Source organism: Myxocyprinus asiaticus, chromosome 10 (assembly GCF_019703515.2).
Source record: "Myxocyprinus asiaticus isolate MX2 ecotype Aquarium Trade chromosome 10, UBuf_Myxa_2, whole genome shotgun sequence".
In the NCBI taxonomy this organism is placed as follows: Eukaryota; Metazoa; Chordata; class Actinopteri; order Cypriniformes; family Catostomidae; genus Myxocyprinus; species Myxocyprinus asiaticus.
Window position 1 is genome coordinate 35,741,449 of NC_059353.1, and position 19,112 is coordinate 35,760,560.

A 19,112-nucleotide genomic window follows, 5' to 3' on the forward strand; every position below is an offset into this window, starting at 1 on the left:
TCTAATTTTGAGACTGTTATACTATCAGGTTATTAGTCCCTGATTCCAGGGTGGTGCCCTGGTGATATTAATCCTTATTAATATTCTATTGATTTTTGATAATTGATAATTATCTTTGATGATTGTTGAAATTGAAGGATCAATAAGCTAGTGTTCATTTTAATCAGTGTTTCATCAATGTTAATAATTAATGATTATCTTTGATAATTGTTGATTTAAAGGACTAAAAAAAGCTAACATTGATTCTCATCAATGTTCTATTGATTTTAATAATTAATAATTATCTTTGATAACTATTAATTATTGCTAATAACCAAACCCGCTCCTGAACGTAGCGCACTAGATTTACTGGAGCCCCGTATGAGGTTTTAATGAGTTCGATTCTATTATTTAATTTGAATATTAATTAATAACTAAAGAAATAATTATTAATTATTTCTGATAGTAACACTGATCTAAACAACCAGTAAAGCCCTACAGGAGATGTAGTTAGTCCGTTTTGTTAGGAAGAGAGTGGAGATTCATTAGATAAATACTCAGCAGCGCTGTTCGAAAGCTGCCCTGATGAAGCCTGACCAGCGCGCCGTCTCATTTCCCTCGACTGTGTCTCATGGTGTGCTTGAACAACACAGCTGCACCTTCGACTAAAATGTCCAGCAAAACATCAGAATAGTACAAATCCGGAAAAAGATTGTCTAGTATGTGCTGCCGAATGTTCAGCAGTTTGTCCCTGGTAAAACTGGTTGGAAAAAAATTACTAAACACAGGACAAACAAACAAAAACAACAAAAGACCTGGAGAGCTTCACACCTTAGAACAACCTTATATTTGAACATGGTGTTTGTTATGGACAATCCATGACTAGCACAGAATTCCAATAACAGAACACCTGTAGAGGTGAGTCCAACTATATCTAGCTGGTATCTCTCAACCTCACACACTTATTCTAGCTCCTTCCCCACTAGTGAGGTCACATTCCATGTTCCAAAAGGCAGTTTCTGTAACATGGCCCCTGCCTTCGCCTGCTACCCATTGGGCATTGCACTGGTCCCCTATTTCTCTCCTTGCAGGTGGTGGGCCCACAAGGAGGCAGCCACACACTGTTTTTTCGGGCTAAGTCCGGCTGGGCCCCATGGATCAAAACCCAGCCACCAGGCACTCGCCTGCAAGCTCCTCTCCCGGGCCTGGCTCCAAGAGAGGGCCCCGGTTTCCCTGTTCTGAGGTCACTTTTCTTCCTGCTGGCCACATCATAGGGGAGTTTTGGAACGCTTTTCATCTGGGACCAATTTGCCAAGGTAGACCCTACCAGGAGCCAATGCTCCAGACAACACAGCTCCCAGTGTTATTGGGGCACGCACACCCCTCCACCATGAAGAGATGGCAATCCACTGAGGGGATTCTAGTACACTGTAGTAAAAGACAGCTAATATAAAGTGCCAAATAAAGAACAAAACTCATTAGTATACACTCATTGAGCACTTTATTAGAAATACCTGTACACCTACTTATTCATTCAATTTTCTAATCAGCCAATCATGTGGCAGCAGTGAAATGCATAAATCATGCAGATACGGGTGAGGAGCTACAGTTAGTATTCACATCAACCATCAGAATGGGGAAATGATCTCAGTGATTTTGACCATGTCATGATTGTTGGTGCCTGACGGGCTGGTTTCAGTATTTCTGTAACTGCTGATCTCCTGGAATTTTCAAGCACAACAGTCTCTAGAGATTACTCAGAATGGTGCCAAAAACAAAAACCATCCAGTGAGCGTCAGTTCTGGGGACAGAAATGCCTTGTTGATGAGAGAGGTCAACGGAGAACAGCCAGAATGGTTCTAATTGACAGAAAGGCTACTGTAACTCAGATAACCACTCTTTACAATTGTAGTGTGCAGAATAGCATCTCAGAATGCACAACACGTTGAACCTTGAGGCGGATGGGCTACAACAGCAGAAGACCACGTCGGGCTCTTTATTAGGACCATAGTGTTCCTAATAAAGTGCTCAGTGTGTGTATGTAGAAATGAACATTAGCCAAGCTTAAAGTAATAGTTCACCCAAAAATGTGAATTCTCTTATAATTTCCTCACCCTCATGCCATCTCAGATATGTATGAATTTCCAACTCCTGCTGAACATAAACAAAGGTTTTGAGAAGAAATCTCAGCTCTGAAGGTCCATACAATGCAAGTGAATGGTGGCCAGGACTTTAAAGGTCCAAAAAGCACACAAAGGCAGCATAAAAGTAATCCATAAACTCCAATGGTTAAATCCATATCTTCAGAAGCGATATGATAGGTGTGGGTGAGAAACAGATCAATATTTAAGTCCTCTGTATTATATTCTCCTTGCCCAGTAGGTGGTGATATGCACAAAGAATGCGAATTGCCAAAAACAAAAGAAGATAACTGTGAAAGTGAAAGCATTTCAGATTTATAGTAAAACAATGACTTATATATAGATCTATTTCTTACACACACCTATCATATCACTTCTGAAGATATGGATTAAACTATTGGAGTTTTATGGATTATTTTTATGCTGCCTTTATATGCTTTTTGGCCACCATTCACTTGCATTGCATGGACCTATAGAGCTGAGATATTGTTGTAAAAAGCTTTGTTTATGTTCAGCAGAAGACAGAAAGTCATAAACAGCTTGGATGGCATGAGGGTGAGTAAATGATGAGAGAATTTTCATTTTTGGGTGAACTATTCCTTTAACAAATGCTGTTAAAGGTATTGTTCATTGTTTGTTCATGTTAACTATTGTATTACCTGAGGTTAACAAATACAACTTTATTTTAAAGTGCTACCTTGTTGTTTTCGTGGCATCTGCATTTTTTATGCACTCTTAAAATATAATGATTATTTCCAAAAATGTGGAGGGGACAGTAGAAATGTATAAATTTGGAGGAAACATGTCCTCCCAGTTATAATGGTTTTTACACCCTGGTATTTTACAAGCCTAAACTCATCTCTTGCTATATTTATGATGCACAGTAATCATTCTGAAAAAGCTTGGCTTTTCCCTCTCATTATATAGACTGTTTCTAATTGAGATTAATTTGCATATAATCACCTGCTTAAACCTAATTAGGCAAAAACATTCCCCCTCATTTCAAAAATCCTAAAACCAATTTGACAGAACAGTACACACGATGTACTTATTTCGACAGGTAACATCCCGCTTAAAGACGAGGAGTTATGTAAGCTGATAAAAAGGAGTTCTCACCAAAAACTTTAAGGAAGAGTTCGTTCTCAACTTCTCCCGCCTTGTTAGAGGCCTTGCAAGTGTAGGAGCCTCCGTCGTCCTGCTGAATGTTTCGAACTGTGAGCGTCGTACCCCGGGCTCTCATTACGTACTGCTCCGACTCCTGAAGCTGCACTCCCTTCCTGACAAACCATACACATACATCTCATGTCAACTGAACAAAGCCGGAATTCTCAATGTAGCCGTACTCTTCACATTGCAACCTGAAAACCTCTGGAACCAATCAAAAATGTTGTACATAATTCAGAGTAGGAAGCAAAGAAGTGGCAGAAATGGTTTATTCATAAAATTTCCAGAATATTCTGCAATATTCAACATACATACAGTATAGCCAATGTTATAGATATGCAAAGGTATGCAGTGGAGGTGCAGACAGAATAATCAAATATTTTTGTAGAAGATTACAGTGGAGCTTCAGACTGCCATAATACTGAGAGAGGAAAGAGCGGAAATGAAATCTGTTTAAAGCAGAGAGACCTGTGTGGCCACAGGAAATGGGAAGAAGGGAATCAAATCACAGTCTCTATGCCCATAAAGACAGTCAACATATGAGAGAAAGAAAGAGGGGAAAAAAAAGAGAGAGAAAGAGAGAGAGAGAGAGAGAGAGAGAGAGAGAGAGAGAGAGAGAGAGAGAGAGAGAGAGAGAGATTTCATTTTTGGAAGATACAACCAATTTTGTTTTAAATATGAGCAGATGTTTTTTTTATTTTTATTTATTTATTTATTTTTTTCAGCCAAAGGGCAGTACATCACACTAATTGCAGTGACACTAATTGTAGACAAGTTTCAGTGGTGTGACTAAGTGCATTGTTCAAGGGCAAAATAGTAATAGAGCAGGTTTGTGATCTCAGTAACTTTCCAGTCCCTGGGTTGTTATTTTGCCTTAACATGGTTGTCAGGATCATACTTCCCACTTTTAAAGTCGTAATTATGATTATGTGATGTTCAAGTGTTTTGTGGTCAAAGAGAATAGAAAACTTGCTGGCAGTAATGGAATTTTTGCACAATACATTCTCTTTTCTCTGAGTAAAAATGTACGATATGCAACAAATGGTTACAGATAAATGTGTGTGAAAAAAACTGTAACAGCTAACAAGGTGGCTGTATAAAAATAATACTATAATATTTTATAATAATAAAAAATAAAAAATAAATTAAAAAAAGAATTATTACCATTCACTTTAATAGCATGTTAAAGCAGCATGTCATGTCAACTGCCACTGTGAGAACTTGGCAGTGCGATACTGAAGATATTTTTGACTTTTGTATGACAAATTGCTTATGTTCCTCATTTGTAAGTCGTTTCGGATGGAGTGAAGGGAGAAATATTTTGGAGAGTTTTAAACAGAAATGTGAAGCTTATAATTTTATAAAAGCACTTACAATAATTCTTCTGTTAAAAGTCAAAGTCAAAGTTGTTGAAATAGTCGTTTTTACAGTCTCTTTATGGTTTGTGTTTACAGGGTTTCGATGTCATGGCAACAAATTTGTAAAATTGGATACAACTTTACATAGAAAAGGTTAGCAAGATATTTTATTACACTAAAATCATGTTAACATGCATACTGTTTACATTTTGTGGCAATACTTTTGAAACAGTGAGTATTTTAATGTTAGCGGCTTTTACCCCATTCACTTCCATTGTTAGTGCCTCACTGGAACCCTGATTTTTGCTTTTTTTAAAGGAGAGACGAGTGGAAATACATTTTTGTGGCAATCAACATTGTGCCACAAATGCTGTTGACTGAGCTTAACTTGTATTGAACATGAAATATACCTTTAAGTGTATGGCAATGTCAAAGCATAATATTTGTATTTAAACACAGTTCTTTAGTTCTTCAGCTCTACTCATATACATTTATGGCATTTATTATTTAATCAGAATACAATTTCCTCACTTAACAATAATTTTAGGCACCAGTATTTACCACCACCCAAAAAATAAATAAATTAAACCATAAGGTTTTAGAAGCTGTTGTGTAATTGGTGGCGTTATTGTCATATCAGAGTGTATCAGTGAGTGGTTTTGATAGGCTTATTCATTAAAGGTAAATGTGCGAGAATGCTCGGCAGGGATCGATTTTATCTCATTCATTCTCATCCGGGCCGGCAGTAATTACAGTGATTTAGAGCCTGTAATCAACACATTGGGCTGCTGTCAGTCAAAGCCCACACATTAAGAATGGAATAAATGTATCTGTTCTCTGTCATCAGAGCTCTTTTTCAGCTGCATTGCATTTTTTTTTTTTTTTTAGGAAAAAAAAAACGTTTTGTTTACAAAACATTTCAGTGTATTTGTTTCGTGCCTTGGCAGGTCAAGAGAGAAGAGCAGCACAAACTAAGGTCGGTGTAAACTAGGATCTTATAGATTTTTCTGTTTTGTATTAAGATAGTTATTGCATACAGCAGTGAGGGGTTCATTAAAGATGAAGACATTGTATTCATTTAATGGATGAATTATTGATTTAAGGACTGTCTGTTTATTAATTTTACAGATTACTGGAAAAAAGAATCTACCCAATTACAAATCTAAAAGCAGGTACTGAACTAAACAAAACTCCCTTATTTCATCTGAGAGGACTAGACAGAGATCACTAGATGCAAAATGCTTCTCTTTTGGACTCTTTACTATTGTAAAATAATTTGTTTTCATTTGAACAATTTGAGTGAAAAATTTAATTGAAAAATTTACATGCATTCCAGAATTTCTAAATATTTGGTATGTCCCATTTTGCTTTCATGACAGCATGATTTATACATGCAAAACCACCTGATGACAAAACCTGATTAGCAATGTTATTCCAGCATGATCTGAGCATGTTCCAGTGAGCCTCTTTTGTGCTTTAATGGAAGCAAGGAATATGAGATTTTGTACCAAGGAGTTAACATGATCACTGTAACAAATTTGCTTACATTTGATTAGTGACCAAGAAATAGTGCAGAAGCTTAAATAATTCTTCTTCATTTTAATGTTTCATTTAACTTTTCCATTGTAAATGTTTAAAAATCCTAAACCTTTTTGTTTATTTCCAGATTTAAATTGAAAAATAAATACAGATCTTCAATGTGCTACTGTAAGAAGGAGGTGGTTCAACACTCACTCTATAAGCAAAAATAGAGCTTCAGCTTTATTCAAACTCTTCAGTGAGGCCGTAAAAAGTCTTCACCTTACCTCACCACTGATGGATTAGAATCTGTATGGATTCCAATGGCAAAGTTTTTGTCAGGGTCTCATAAAGTGCATTCATAAAGTATTCAGACCCCTTCATTTTTTTCACATATTGTTATGTTGCAGCCTTATGCTAAAATGCTTTATAAAAAAAATAAAAAAATAATAATAATAATATCAATCTACACTCCATACCCCATAATGACAAAGCAAAAACCAGATTTTTAATAACTCTGAAAATGTATTAAAAAGAAAAAACTGAAATATCACAGTGACATAAGTATTCAGACCCTTTACTCAATAATTAATTGAAGCACCTTTGGCAGCGATTACAGCTTCAAGTCTTTTTGGGTATGATGCGACAAGCTTTTCACACCTGGATTTGGGGATTTTATGCCATTCTTCTCTGCAGATCCTCTCAAGCTGTGTCAGGTTTGACGGGGACCATCAGTGGACAGTCATTTTCAGGTCTCTCCAGAGATGTTTGGTTGGGTTCAAGTCCAGACTCTGGCTGGGCCACTCAAGGACATTAACAGAGTTGTCCCTAAGCCACTCTTGCTTGTCTTGGCTGTATGCTTAGGGTCATTGTCCTGTTGGAAGGTGAACCTTCAGCCCAGTCTGAGGTCCAGAGCGCTCTGGACCAGGTTTTCATTAAGGACATCTCTGTATTTTGCTGCATTCATCTTTCGTTCAATCCTGACCAGTCCCCTAGTCCCTGCCGCCGAAAAACACCTACACAGCATGATGCTACCACAACCATGCTTCACTGTTGGGATGGTATTGCACAGATAATGAGTGGTGCCTGGTTTCCTCCAGACATGATGCTTGGAATTGAGGCCAAACCATTCAATCTTCGTTTCATCAGACCAGAGAATCTTATTTCACACAGTCTAGTCCTTTAGGTGCTTTTTTATGTGTCTTGCACTGAGGGTTCCGTCTAGCCATTCTGCCATAAAGCCCAGATCGGTGGAGTGTTGCAGTGATGGTTGTCCTACTGCAAGTTTTGCCCATCACCACACATGATCTCTGGAGCTCAACCAGAGTGGCCATCGGGTTCTTGTCCCAAGGCTCTTCTCCCCCGATTGCTCAGTTTGGCCGTGCGGACAGCTCTAGGAAATGTCCTGATTGTTCCAAACTTCTTCCATTTAAGAATTATGGAGGCCACTGTGCTCTTGGGAACCTTCAATGCAGCCCCTTTTTTTTTTTTTTGTAGCCTTCCTCAGATCTGTGCCTCCACACAATCCTGTCTCTGAGCTCTGCAGGCAGTTCCTTTGACCTCATGGCTTGGTTTTTGCTCTGATTTGCATTTTCAGCTGTGAGACCTTATACAGACAGGTGTGTGCCTTTCCAAATCATGTCCAATCAATTCAATTGGCCACAGATGGACTCCAAATAAAGTGTAGAAACATCTCAAAGATGATCCAGAGAAATGGATCCAGAGCTAAATTTCAAGAGTCATAACAAAGGGTCTTAATACTTATTTCAGTTTTTTCTTTTTAATACATTTTCAAATTTATCAAATATCAGGTTATTGCTTTGTCATTATGGGGTATGGAGTGTAGATTGATGTGAAAAATAAATAAATAATTTAAAGCATTTTAGCATAAGGCTGAAATATAACAAAATGTGAAAAAAAAAAATTGAAGAGGTCTGAATACTTTATTAATGCACTGTATATCTAAGTTGGTGCTCATGGTGATAAGTTAGTCATACCTGTGCCAGGTAACATCAGGTTCAGGTGAGCCGTAGGCCCGGCAGGTAAAGGTCACTGATTCTCCATAGTCTGCAGTGGCGTTGAAGGACTGCTGTGGAACAGACACCACTGGTGGAACTGTTCAAGAGAAAGAATAATACTGTTAATATTTCAGTCACCTTCTGAATTATGCAAACACTCAAAAAAAAAATAAAAATAAAATAAAAATAAAAAAATAAATAACTTGTCATTTTTCAATGATAAGTGTGAAATCTCATGGTGGATTTCACTTAATTTTCTAGAAGTCTTAACAGATACTCATTCAAATGATGTTATATTCGTTAACAAGCCATCAACATGTTCTCATGTGCACTTCCTGGGAAATGGTTGTCAGGGTATGTCACCTATTGAGGTCAATTAGTGCTTGAAAGCTGTTTTCTGAGCAGTGTTCTTCAGATTGGCCAAACATTCAAATTCCCCTCCACAAAGTCCAGTCATGATAAGGAAGAATTTTTTTAGCACTATTGAAAATGAAATGCACATCTAGTAAAAATTAAATAAATAGCTAATAAACACAAAATAAATAAATAAAAACATGAGGCTCTGAGTCCAAGATTTTGAAGAATTATATATCAAACTTAAAGGTGTACATGCAGGGTTGGGGAGTAACGGAATACATGTAACAGGATTACATATTTAAAATACAAAATATAAGTGACTGTATTCCACTACAGTTACAATTTAAATAATTGGTAATTAGAAAACAGTTACATTCAAAAAGTATTTTGATTACTGAAGAGATTACTTTGCATTTTATTGTCATTTGTTTCATTTCATATTTAGTCCTTTCAGATGGAAAACATTTATACATATAAATGATGTGATCCAAAGTGCATCTGAACAGCGGTGAAACACTTTCTTATGATGTGTTACATTCATACGAGCAGACAGAGAAGAAAGTTTGAAGTTTGTAGCAGAAGATATAGAAATAAACCTTGTGTAAACTGTCAGCTTTACGCTAAGCTAAAATACTATTTCTAGCTATTTTACGTGCACGTTACCAGGCACGATCATATTTTTTATCAAGAAAATTCACGTTAGATCATAATTTCTTTTTTTTCTAGTAAGACCTTTGATATAAGGGCAAAAATCATATTCTTGACAATAATTTTTGTATTGTTTTCCTGTAAAAATATCTAAAAATCCTTAAAACAAGATCAATTTGATTAATCTTGTTTTAGAAACAACACTGCATAAGATATTTAGGTTTTTCAGAGAATGTATTTTTAATATGTGTATTTTGTCTTACTGTACTGGCAGAGTCTTTATAGCCAAAACAAGTGAAAAAATCTACCAGTGCTGAAAAAGTAATCCAAAGTATTTAGAATACATTACTGACCTTGAGTAATCTAACGGAATACGTTACAAATGACATTTTACAGCATGCATTCTGTAATCTGTAGTGGAATACATTTCAAAAGTAACCCTCCCAACCCTGTGTACATGGCATACAAAAAGGGGAAAGTGCACAAAACTGATTACATAGTCTCTTTGTACTGTTCTTAAGTGACCTTCTACCACGCTATATTCCATTACGTTCATTATGATCACAAAATTCTGGCCTGTTAATAGTTCCTAGAATATCAAAATCCACAAAAGGAGGTAGATCCTTTTCCTATTTGGCTCCAAAACTATGGAATAGTCTCCCTAACAGTTCAGGATGCAGACACACTCACTCAGCTTAAGTCTAGACTAAAGACTCATCTTTTTAGCCAGGCATACACCTAATTTATCCTTCAACTCACAATTAGGCTGCTTAAATTAGGTCTGCCGGAACCAGAAACATTTCTCATAATCTATAACTCTACAATAAATTGAATGGCATCTATGCTAGTATTATTCTATTTGTTTCCCTGTGTCAACCTCAGGACTACACTCTTGAAATGGAATACACAGAATATCAATTAATTGCCAACAAAAGCCTTCATCAGCCAACTAACAAAGGACAATGCATCTAAAACTACGTTTCCATCCAAGGATTTTTTGCAAAAAAAGTTTTAGCACATCAAAATAAAGCTGATGGAAACTCAAATTATTGCAAAAATTTCACAAGTGTTGACATAGTATTTTTCCATTTAACTCTAGCGCATAAACTCTAAGTCGATACTTCAAATGTCGCGATAAACTGGTTTGGAAACACTTTTTGTCGAGAAAATTGGCATTAACGCAAAAATGTAGTGTCACATGACAGAATTTACCCCAATCGTTAGCCTGTGTTAATCATGATGACAGTATACATCCTTGAAAGCCAATTTATTGTACGTGATTATGGATTGATCTTAATGGCATATAGATCCGATGCTGCAAACACATCTGCGTCATGACACTTCCAGGAGTGACAACACAAATATCTCGTATCATGCACATGGACAAGTGCACGGAGAACAAATTAATGATTTAATTATTTATTTTTATACACAATTTACAATTACACAATAATGACTCTAAGACTTTATAGATATTACAGTTTCATTTTCTGTTAAAGCATGATTTTCTGTAAAGCTGTTTTGAAACGATGTGTGTTGTGAAAAGCTCTATACAAATAAAAATTACTGGACTTGACTTTGCAATAGTGTTGTTTGAGTGAATTTTTTATTGCTTTCACCAACAGAGGACAGTAGAATAAAATAGAATGGCATACAATATATAAAATACTGTAGTATGTGAATACTTAACAATTCCAGTAACAATTATTTTGTACTTTTGAGGAAGAATTATTTGAAAATAAAAAATACAACTCTTTTGCATTTACTGCCCTCAGCAACCTGTTGCCAAATGATCAGGTAATTTCAGATTTCTACAAAGCAGATGTGTTATGTGGTCTAATGTTGTATTTCAGGCTTGTGAGACTTCCACAGTTCTTAGATGCACATCAGTGTAAGATTAATTCAGTAATGCTCTGGTTGATGAATAAGTGTTTTTTATTCACTAAAAAGATCTGGTTAATAAGGGTTATTTGTTTGGGAATTAAACTATACCAAAAGCACCATATGTTTCGCGCTGTAGATATGGATATCATACGGTTCTGGTGCTTTTTATAGAATGGAACTGGTTCTGAAAAAGAACTGGTTCTCAGTACCCAACCAAAGCAATGTATATACAATACAATATAAAAAACAATTGCAATATATAAACAATAGAGTATAATATACAGTATAATGTGCTATTTACAGCATAGAACATATGCATGGCTTTCTTTCTTTCTTTCTTTCTGTCTGTTTTATTGCATAAATTGCCTATTAAGCCAATTAAGAGCAAGAAAATAAACCTCAGTCAATCAGTAAATGGTCAGTAAAAACTTGACATTCTGTCCCCCTCACTTCTGAAATGATGGCTTCACCCCTGATTCCAACACACACAGAGGCACAGCAGTTGACAGAACCAGCTCTATATTCACTTGCCTTTATCTACAGTGAATACAGATCATTCTCAACATGATCACACTTAAAATGTCCCCTTCACAAGCCTGAGAAAGAATGAATAAATACATCAGCTCTTCTTGCCTTCTTAATCGACTTATCCTGGGCAGTCTACTTAATTATATAGTGAAAGGTCAATGGAGAAAGACCTGGAGGGTTAAAAAAGCGATAAATCTGCACGACCTCAACAAATTTTCACTGACAATCTCATGAAAATACTGATTTTATTCTGGTGGCATTGAGCTGATATATTCATAAAATAAAGATCTTTGTGAAGACTGTTTATAGCTTCAGTAAAGCTGTACCATCAAGTTGGAATGCTAGGAAAAACTATGTGTGTAACTGTACGCTTTATATGTGCACTCCAATGTCAGGCAGATAGCGATTTTCATTGCCACAGTCTATTATAGGTATGTGCAATGATTTGAGGGATTTTTAACATTTTATTTCTCATCTCCTCTGAGAACTGTAAGGTGATAAAGTAATTTCAGACTGAACCTAACCCAGTTTTGACTCATTCAGAAATAATTCTGCCATACCCTTCAGGATGAGGTAATTCACCTGAGAGGGAACAGCTTTCAAATAGTTTCAATAATAGGCAGCAATGTTCTTCTGCAAACTTCCTACACCAATTTTTAAATACAGCGTCTTTGTTCTCTTTTGCCAATTTTCTGGTTTGGGGCATGCATGGAGCCTTGCTGTCTGAAAGAGGCATCATTTTGAATTATGGCTGGTTTAAAGACATAACACAATTTAATGGAGTGTGCACCAGGGTGAAAAGATTAGATTAAATGGATGCTTTTTATTCATGGTCACTTTCAGCCTCACTTGGCAGTATATTAAAATCTAACACTTCCCTCTAATTCTCTATTAGACATCATAAACGCACACACACTATTTGTTTTACCCATCGCACATTATGGGCCATTAATTAGGTAAATCCAAATTGCTGACAACCAAGTTTAAATTAATGCCTCAATTAACTTTTTTCTATTAAATTTTTACAGTACAGAGAATACTTTTGATCTCTAATGCATTAATCTGTATATAACTGTAACAGATATAACAATGACACTTGCAGGAGGCAAGGGCACTTTGATACAAGAATAAGACTGTTTTGTTGGTGAAATGACAGCTGTGAGGTTCAGTCTCCGACCTCTATACAAGGAAAAACAAAGCACAATCCTCTATTGAAACCAGAGCAGCTCGACATGCTTTGACCACTCTCTCCACGGTTAAACAGCGCTAACCTTGGAAGCAGTCCTACTACTGATTATGCGGTAATGAGTGTATTTGTGTGAGTGGGCAGCTCAAAAATCACACACTGGGCATGGTAGATGGCTCTGTTTTTATCTTTCAGTGCTATCTTACAACTGTTTAGTAATACAACTTCAAATTTGTATACATTAATTTGGCATAGAATGCAGTACTGACACAACTTCACAGATTGATGGAGCTGAGAAAATAATAACTCACACCATCATAAACTTTACTCACTCTCTCTTGTATGTAGTATTGCACAGTCTGATTTGTTTTAGTGAACATTTTAAGGGATGATAGCCTCAAAAAAATACAATTAATTGATTTTCCTGTGCCACATTTTACATCTTTTTATAGAGAAATATTTAGATAAACAATGCTGATCATCATACTTTTTTGTTATATTATAGTGTTAGTCTAACTTTAGTATACATTTATCTGTCCAAGCTTAACATTATTTGCAAATGGTTTGAGGAACATGATGAAGAGTTCAAGGTGTTGCACTGGCCTCCAAATTCCCCAGATCTCAATCCGATTGAGCATCTGTGGGATGTGCTGGACCAACAAGTCTGATCCACGGTGGCTCCACCTCGCAACTCACAGGACTTGAAGGATCCTCTGCTAATGTCTTGGTGCCAGATACCACAGGACACAATCAGGGTTTTGTTGAGTTCATGCCTTGGCAGGTCGGAGCTGTTTTGGCGGCACACAGAGGACCAACAGCATATTAGGGAAGTGGTCATAACGTTTTGGCTGTAGGAAATAAGCGACTTTGTGGCAGGGTATATTTTAAACTTCCAGTATTCATCACCAATAGTATGTAGGGAATTATATAAAATACAGCACAAAGAATGAGTGATTTGCAATATGTCATAATTTAAATTAAACTGCCCGCATATCTTCACCAGTAATATGTAGGATTTTATATGTAAATACTGTAATTAGTTTAAGAATCCTGGTCACGTTCGACCACCATTATATGAAGGTTAAATGACAAATGATCAGATTAGAAATCTGAATAAAAATTCTCCACCGTTAAATATGTAATACAGCAGGCTTGTTGTATCTGCTCACAATTTATATGTAAGGAATTTTAGTTCGGGGAATATTGAAAGAATTAAGGTGTACGTCTAATCACTCGGCCACGCTGAGTTAATCTGACACATCTGTTAACTCTTTAGAGTAATAATATTCTCATAGCCATTGAAAATAATATGACACATATGTTGAAATATTGTTCGAGCACAGAGCATAGATTTTAAGAATCAATTGACTAGATAATTTAATTAAAATATACCGCAGTCAAATTATCTTTGAGTACAAACAAGACTTTATTGCTAATCTACAACATCAAACTAAACTAACACACATAGACAAATATAAAAACAGGTTGGTGAGTGAGCTATAACAGAAGTTGAATTGAAATGATCTGTAACAGAGAAAATTTTTCTTTATGGAGTCTATAGACCATGCCCTGAACCATCGATACTTCATTTAGTACACCTCAATTTGCAATCGGGTTACCCAAAGTATTTAAATAAAACACCAGCACTTTCTAGCAAAAGTCTGTAGGTGTACATGCGTTCTGTTGCGTTGCTTTGGTTCTTTGGCTGAGTCTGTAGAAAGTTCTGGTTGTGCTCCGTCGATGTTTTGGACCTCTGTTTAAGATTGTGGATGCCAGATAGTTTGGTGCTGGAATGATCAGACTGGACTTTGAAGCGAGGCCTCCCTCAAGGCATAAAGGTGTGTGCATGTCGTAGAGCAGAGAAAAGCGAGCGCGAGGTTGTCCAGGCTGGTCCTTTTAACCCTTTCTGTTTGGTCACACCCCGAAGAGGCTCTAAGCCAATCAGAGGCAGCTTTTCAGAGGGCCTTTGGTTAAAGTTTCCTCCCCTCAAGACAATTAATTTATGGCCTTTGTTCATTGTAATTTAAGGTTTGAGAGTTTCCCGCTCTGAAAAGTACATGTTTTAATCATACATTTTATATCTTAAAATAAATTATAACAATAAAATGAATTCACCCATTGCTCTCCTCATGGAGAAACAAACCTTCACATATCAGACACGATACATTTGTTCTGAAAAATAGTTAACTAACTATTGCAACATGGATAATGCAAGATTAAAATTCATAATCAACAATGTATCACTTATAAAAGTGATTACAAGTCACTACACATATTTAAAAGGCTACATCAGGCTATAATCATTTGTGTAAGATACTTTTTTACAATCAAAAATAGACATTGTGCAGTGTGGAATGATGATACAATGGAGTCTTTTGATAGTGTTATAGTTCATAATATATGTATGCATTGTAAAAAAGCAAGAAAAATTTGTGCCTTTGGAGATGATAGAAAAGCACTAGTTTTTGTCTGACTAAAGAGAGTTTCTAAAAGGTCAGATCCAGTGAGAGTCTGTTCAATCTCTCTGTCTTGGATGATTTTTAGCATGTGGTGGACATGCTTCCACAGAAAATGTCTCATGCTCCTTTATTAGTCTATTTTTAAGTGTAGTAAATTGGCTATATCGAAGGACTTACTCTTCTTCTGTTTTTGAGCTCCTCAGATCTTTTATGGCTCGACACTGTATATAAGTTATACTCTATTTTAAAATGCTATTTTTTTTTAGATAATGCCTGCCTGTATAACTTCAACTTATTTAGATACTTAGCTTCACTATAGACTTCTTTTAAAAAAAGGAATGTTAACTGTAATTTAACTCATTTTAATTATGAGTATCTTGTGGCTATAGCTTCCCTAACGCGCATGCACGCACACGCGCACCCGCACACGCATGCGCAAGCACATGCACACACACACACACACACACACACACACAGAGGGCTGTCATGCAATGAAATGGTTCCAACAAGATTACCATTGACTTTCTTCCAATCGATGCCTGTTTTCCAAAGGTAGTAATCTAATTCAACCTATTCCCAGATATGCATGCTCAACTGAAACAGCTCTGCTAATGTGAGACACAATTGGGCATTAAGACATCAAATTGTGTCAGCTAAACATCTGACAAAGACTGAATTGACTTTTAGCATCAACAACTGCAAGCTTTCAAAGGCTTGATCATTCTGGTCCAAAAAAATAAAGGAACACTGTAGGTAAAAAAAAAAAAATCACATATGAGATATAATTAATGTCAGTTGTTCCTTGGCGAGAGCAGACTTTTGTTTACATTTCCTGCTTCTCCAAAGAAAAAAAGAAAAGACCTAACAGGGAGCTCATCAGTGCCTCAATTTATTCTTAGATTTGCCAAGAAACCAAGGCTGCAATTAAAGTCAGAGATTTCGATATGTATTCAAACATCTCATAATTCTCAAATACCAAAGACCAAATTATCTTTGCTATGCGATCCACATGCATTTTCTACCTCTATACTCTTATTAGCAGCAATGAAACATATCTGAGAACTCAATTACCTTAAAGTCGTAAGTGAGCTATGAAAGTGCAACCTTTGAGCAAAAAAATTTCCTCTGGCACAAAATGTCACTGATAAATCAAAATAGTCTTCATGGCTAAAAGTATGTGGATACCTGAACAGCACATCAATATGTGCTTAAACATTTCATTTCAAAACCATGGGCATTAATAAGGGGTTGGTCTATAACAGCTTCCATTCTTCTGGGAAAGCTTTCCACTAGATGTTGCAATATGGCTATGGGAATTTTCTCCTATTCAGACACAAGAACATCTGTGAGGTCAGGCACTGATGTAAAGCAGAAGGCCTGGCTCACAATTGGCATTCCAGTTCATCCAAAAGGTGTGCAATAAACTTCAGACCTGGGCTTTGTGCAGGCCACTCAAGTTCTTCCACACCAGACTCAGTTAGAACCACTTCCGTCAAATGAATATTACTTTAATACTTGACTTAATACTTTATTACAATTGAAGCATCTGCTGGTGTTGACAGTATAGTTCTGTTCTGGGCAAACTCCCTGCCCATTCATGCAGCCAAGTATGTATGGAACATGGAGAGAAGCGAATAAACACCCCAGGAGTAACAGAACAGATCCATCAAATTTATATTACAACATTTGAAAATTTTCACATTTCTGACAGTGCAATATGGTACAACAGATAATTTGCATAATATAGATTTGATAGACACTTGATAGAACTCCAAATATAACAAGTTGGCAAATCAAGAACAAGTTGCAAACACATTGAAGATAAACTTACAACTGATTGTTGAAAGATGTCATACAAGAGATGGAGCTGGGGGATAGAGGAGGGTGTTAAGAGGTGCTTGCATCCATGCAATGGAAAGGCAGCTGAGAGAATGAATGAAGGGAGGACTTAAAAAGAACCACTTTGATTGAAGACTGAATTATATTGGTAGATGTCATGATCAGCTGAGCGTCAGCTGATTGCAAGCTTGACTAACATGACCTTCATGAACTAAAGTTATGCTTGATTTCTTTATGGATCTCACTTTGTGCACAAAGGGGCTTTGGTACACTCCATTCAACATTACATTTCTGTATGAGGAGATTGCTTGGCTCTATACTTGATTTTATGAACCTGTTAGTAATGGGTGTAGCTTAAATAGCCAAATCCATTAACTATGAGGGGGTGTCCACATACTTTTGGCCTTAAAGTGCCTTTGTATTCATTCTATAGTTTTCTCAAGAACAACAGGTATGTAGAATAAAGCCACACCATTATAGATATCACATAGACACTATTTAGTATGTGGCATGGGTATATGCAAAACAAATTCATTTCAAAGTGCCAAGAGACTTTTCATCTGATAACATACCAGCGAACCCAGATAACTTTGTAATGATCAAAACCTCTCTTAGAGGACAAAGACACATTCATTTTGCATTCCCTATCTAACACTAGTGGCCAGGGGCTTTTAAGCAGCCCCACAGAGTGGCATTTGTTTAATGTTAGGTTCTGATATGTGTTGTCATGTCGACTGGATTATCATTCATGCCTCGTCAAGCACCATGATTAGATCAGCAAGGAAAATTTCAGAAGTAAACTGAGGAAACACCCATTTATGTTCACTATCACCACATTAGACAAGGACAACACACAAGGCTAATGACATTGAGATAATAAGATATTTACAGCTTTCATGCAAAGGACAGGGCTGGTCAATGATTGGGTTCTGTCATAAAAAATACTGTTGTGTATCTCAACAATGAGTCAATTGTAGTCTCTTCTGTTATCTGTATGTTTGATCAATAGCATGAAGTTATTAAGCACTGTGAAAAGACCAGCTTAGAGTTAGCTTCCCTAACATGCACGCACTAGTTAAGAAGACTAGTGGAGACACCAGCATCCAAAATACAATATCTGCTGATGATCAGAAGTGTCAAACACATTTAAATGTGCCCACTCAGATTTTGAACCACTCGGTTCGACCATTCGGTCGTTTTCATCACCTGTTTTTATCGCGGGTCGGGTGAAGTAATTAAACTTTTTGAGCTGAAGAAAGAGCAATTGAACTCAATGCACTTGATGTCAATGTGAACTCAATGTCACTAAACAGAAAACTGCACTGCTGTTGCTTACATTCATGAGTGTATATCACTGCCAAAGGGACTTGACAGTTCTCCAAACTTACCGTTAACCACTAAGATGATGTCCCGGAAGTCGATCTCTCCCCTGGCCTCGACTCTGGCTTCACAGCGATACACTCCTTCATCTGCTTTAGTCACTCTCTGGATTTGCAAATTGTTGTTTTGTAGAAGCTGAAACTCTGGAGAGCCAAAGATATCATTTGATGACGTTAATGACAGGCTAATTTTGCCTTAACAAAACAAAAAAAACTATATTTTTTGCTGGCTGAAATCCCATTTACATGAAACACAGATTTTGAGACAACTTGCTTGTTAACATGTGACAACTTGTCAACACTGAGCTGTGCTGTGAAAGGGAGTAATAGCACCGGTTTGTGACATTTGCTGTGTGATAGGACATATTTAAAAAAAATCTTACAGCCAAATAAAAGGCCAAAAGAGACTTTACAGCTGTGTCCTAACCAGAGGTGGGTAGTAACATGCTACATTTACTCCGTTACATTTACTTGAGTAACTTTTTGAAAGAAAATGTACTTTTAGAGTAGGTTTAAAAGTGGGTACTTTTTACTCTCACTCAAGTAAATTTCTAATGAATTTATTTTACTTTTACTTCTTTACAATGGGTGGCATTTCTATCGTTACATTACTGGGTTTAATTTTAATTAATGTGTAATTTATTGAGAGATTAT

At 36.5% G+C, this 19,112-nt stretch overlaps 1 protein-coding gene across 4 annotated transcripts in view; it reads right to left on the reverse strand.

Annotated features, from left to right (window-relative positions):
* The window catches only part of ncam2 (neural cell adhesion molecule 2), a 377,130-nt gene that overhangs the window by 118,836 nt on the left and 239,182 nt on the right, over positions 1-19,112 (reverse strand). For all 4 annotated transcript variants that reach the window (XM_051709408.1, XM_051709407.1, XM_051709406.1 and 1 more), the window contains exons 5-7: positions 18,468-18,602; positions 8,158-8,275; positions 3,237-3,397 (exon numbers count right to left, since the gene is read on the reverse strand). In XM_051709408.1, coding sequence (XP_051565368.1) covers positions 3,237-3,397; positions 8,158-8,275; positions 18,468-18,602 — 414 coding nt within the window. The remainder of the gene's footprint in view (positions 1-3,236; positions 3,398-8,157; positions 8,276-18,467; positions 18,603-19,112) is intronic.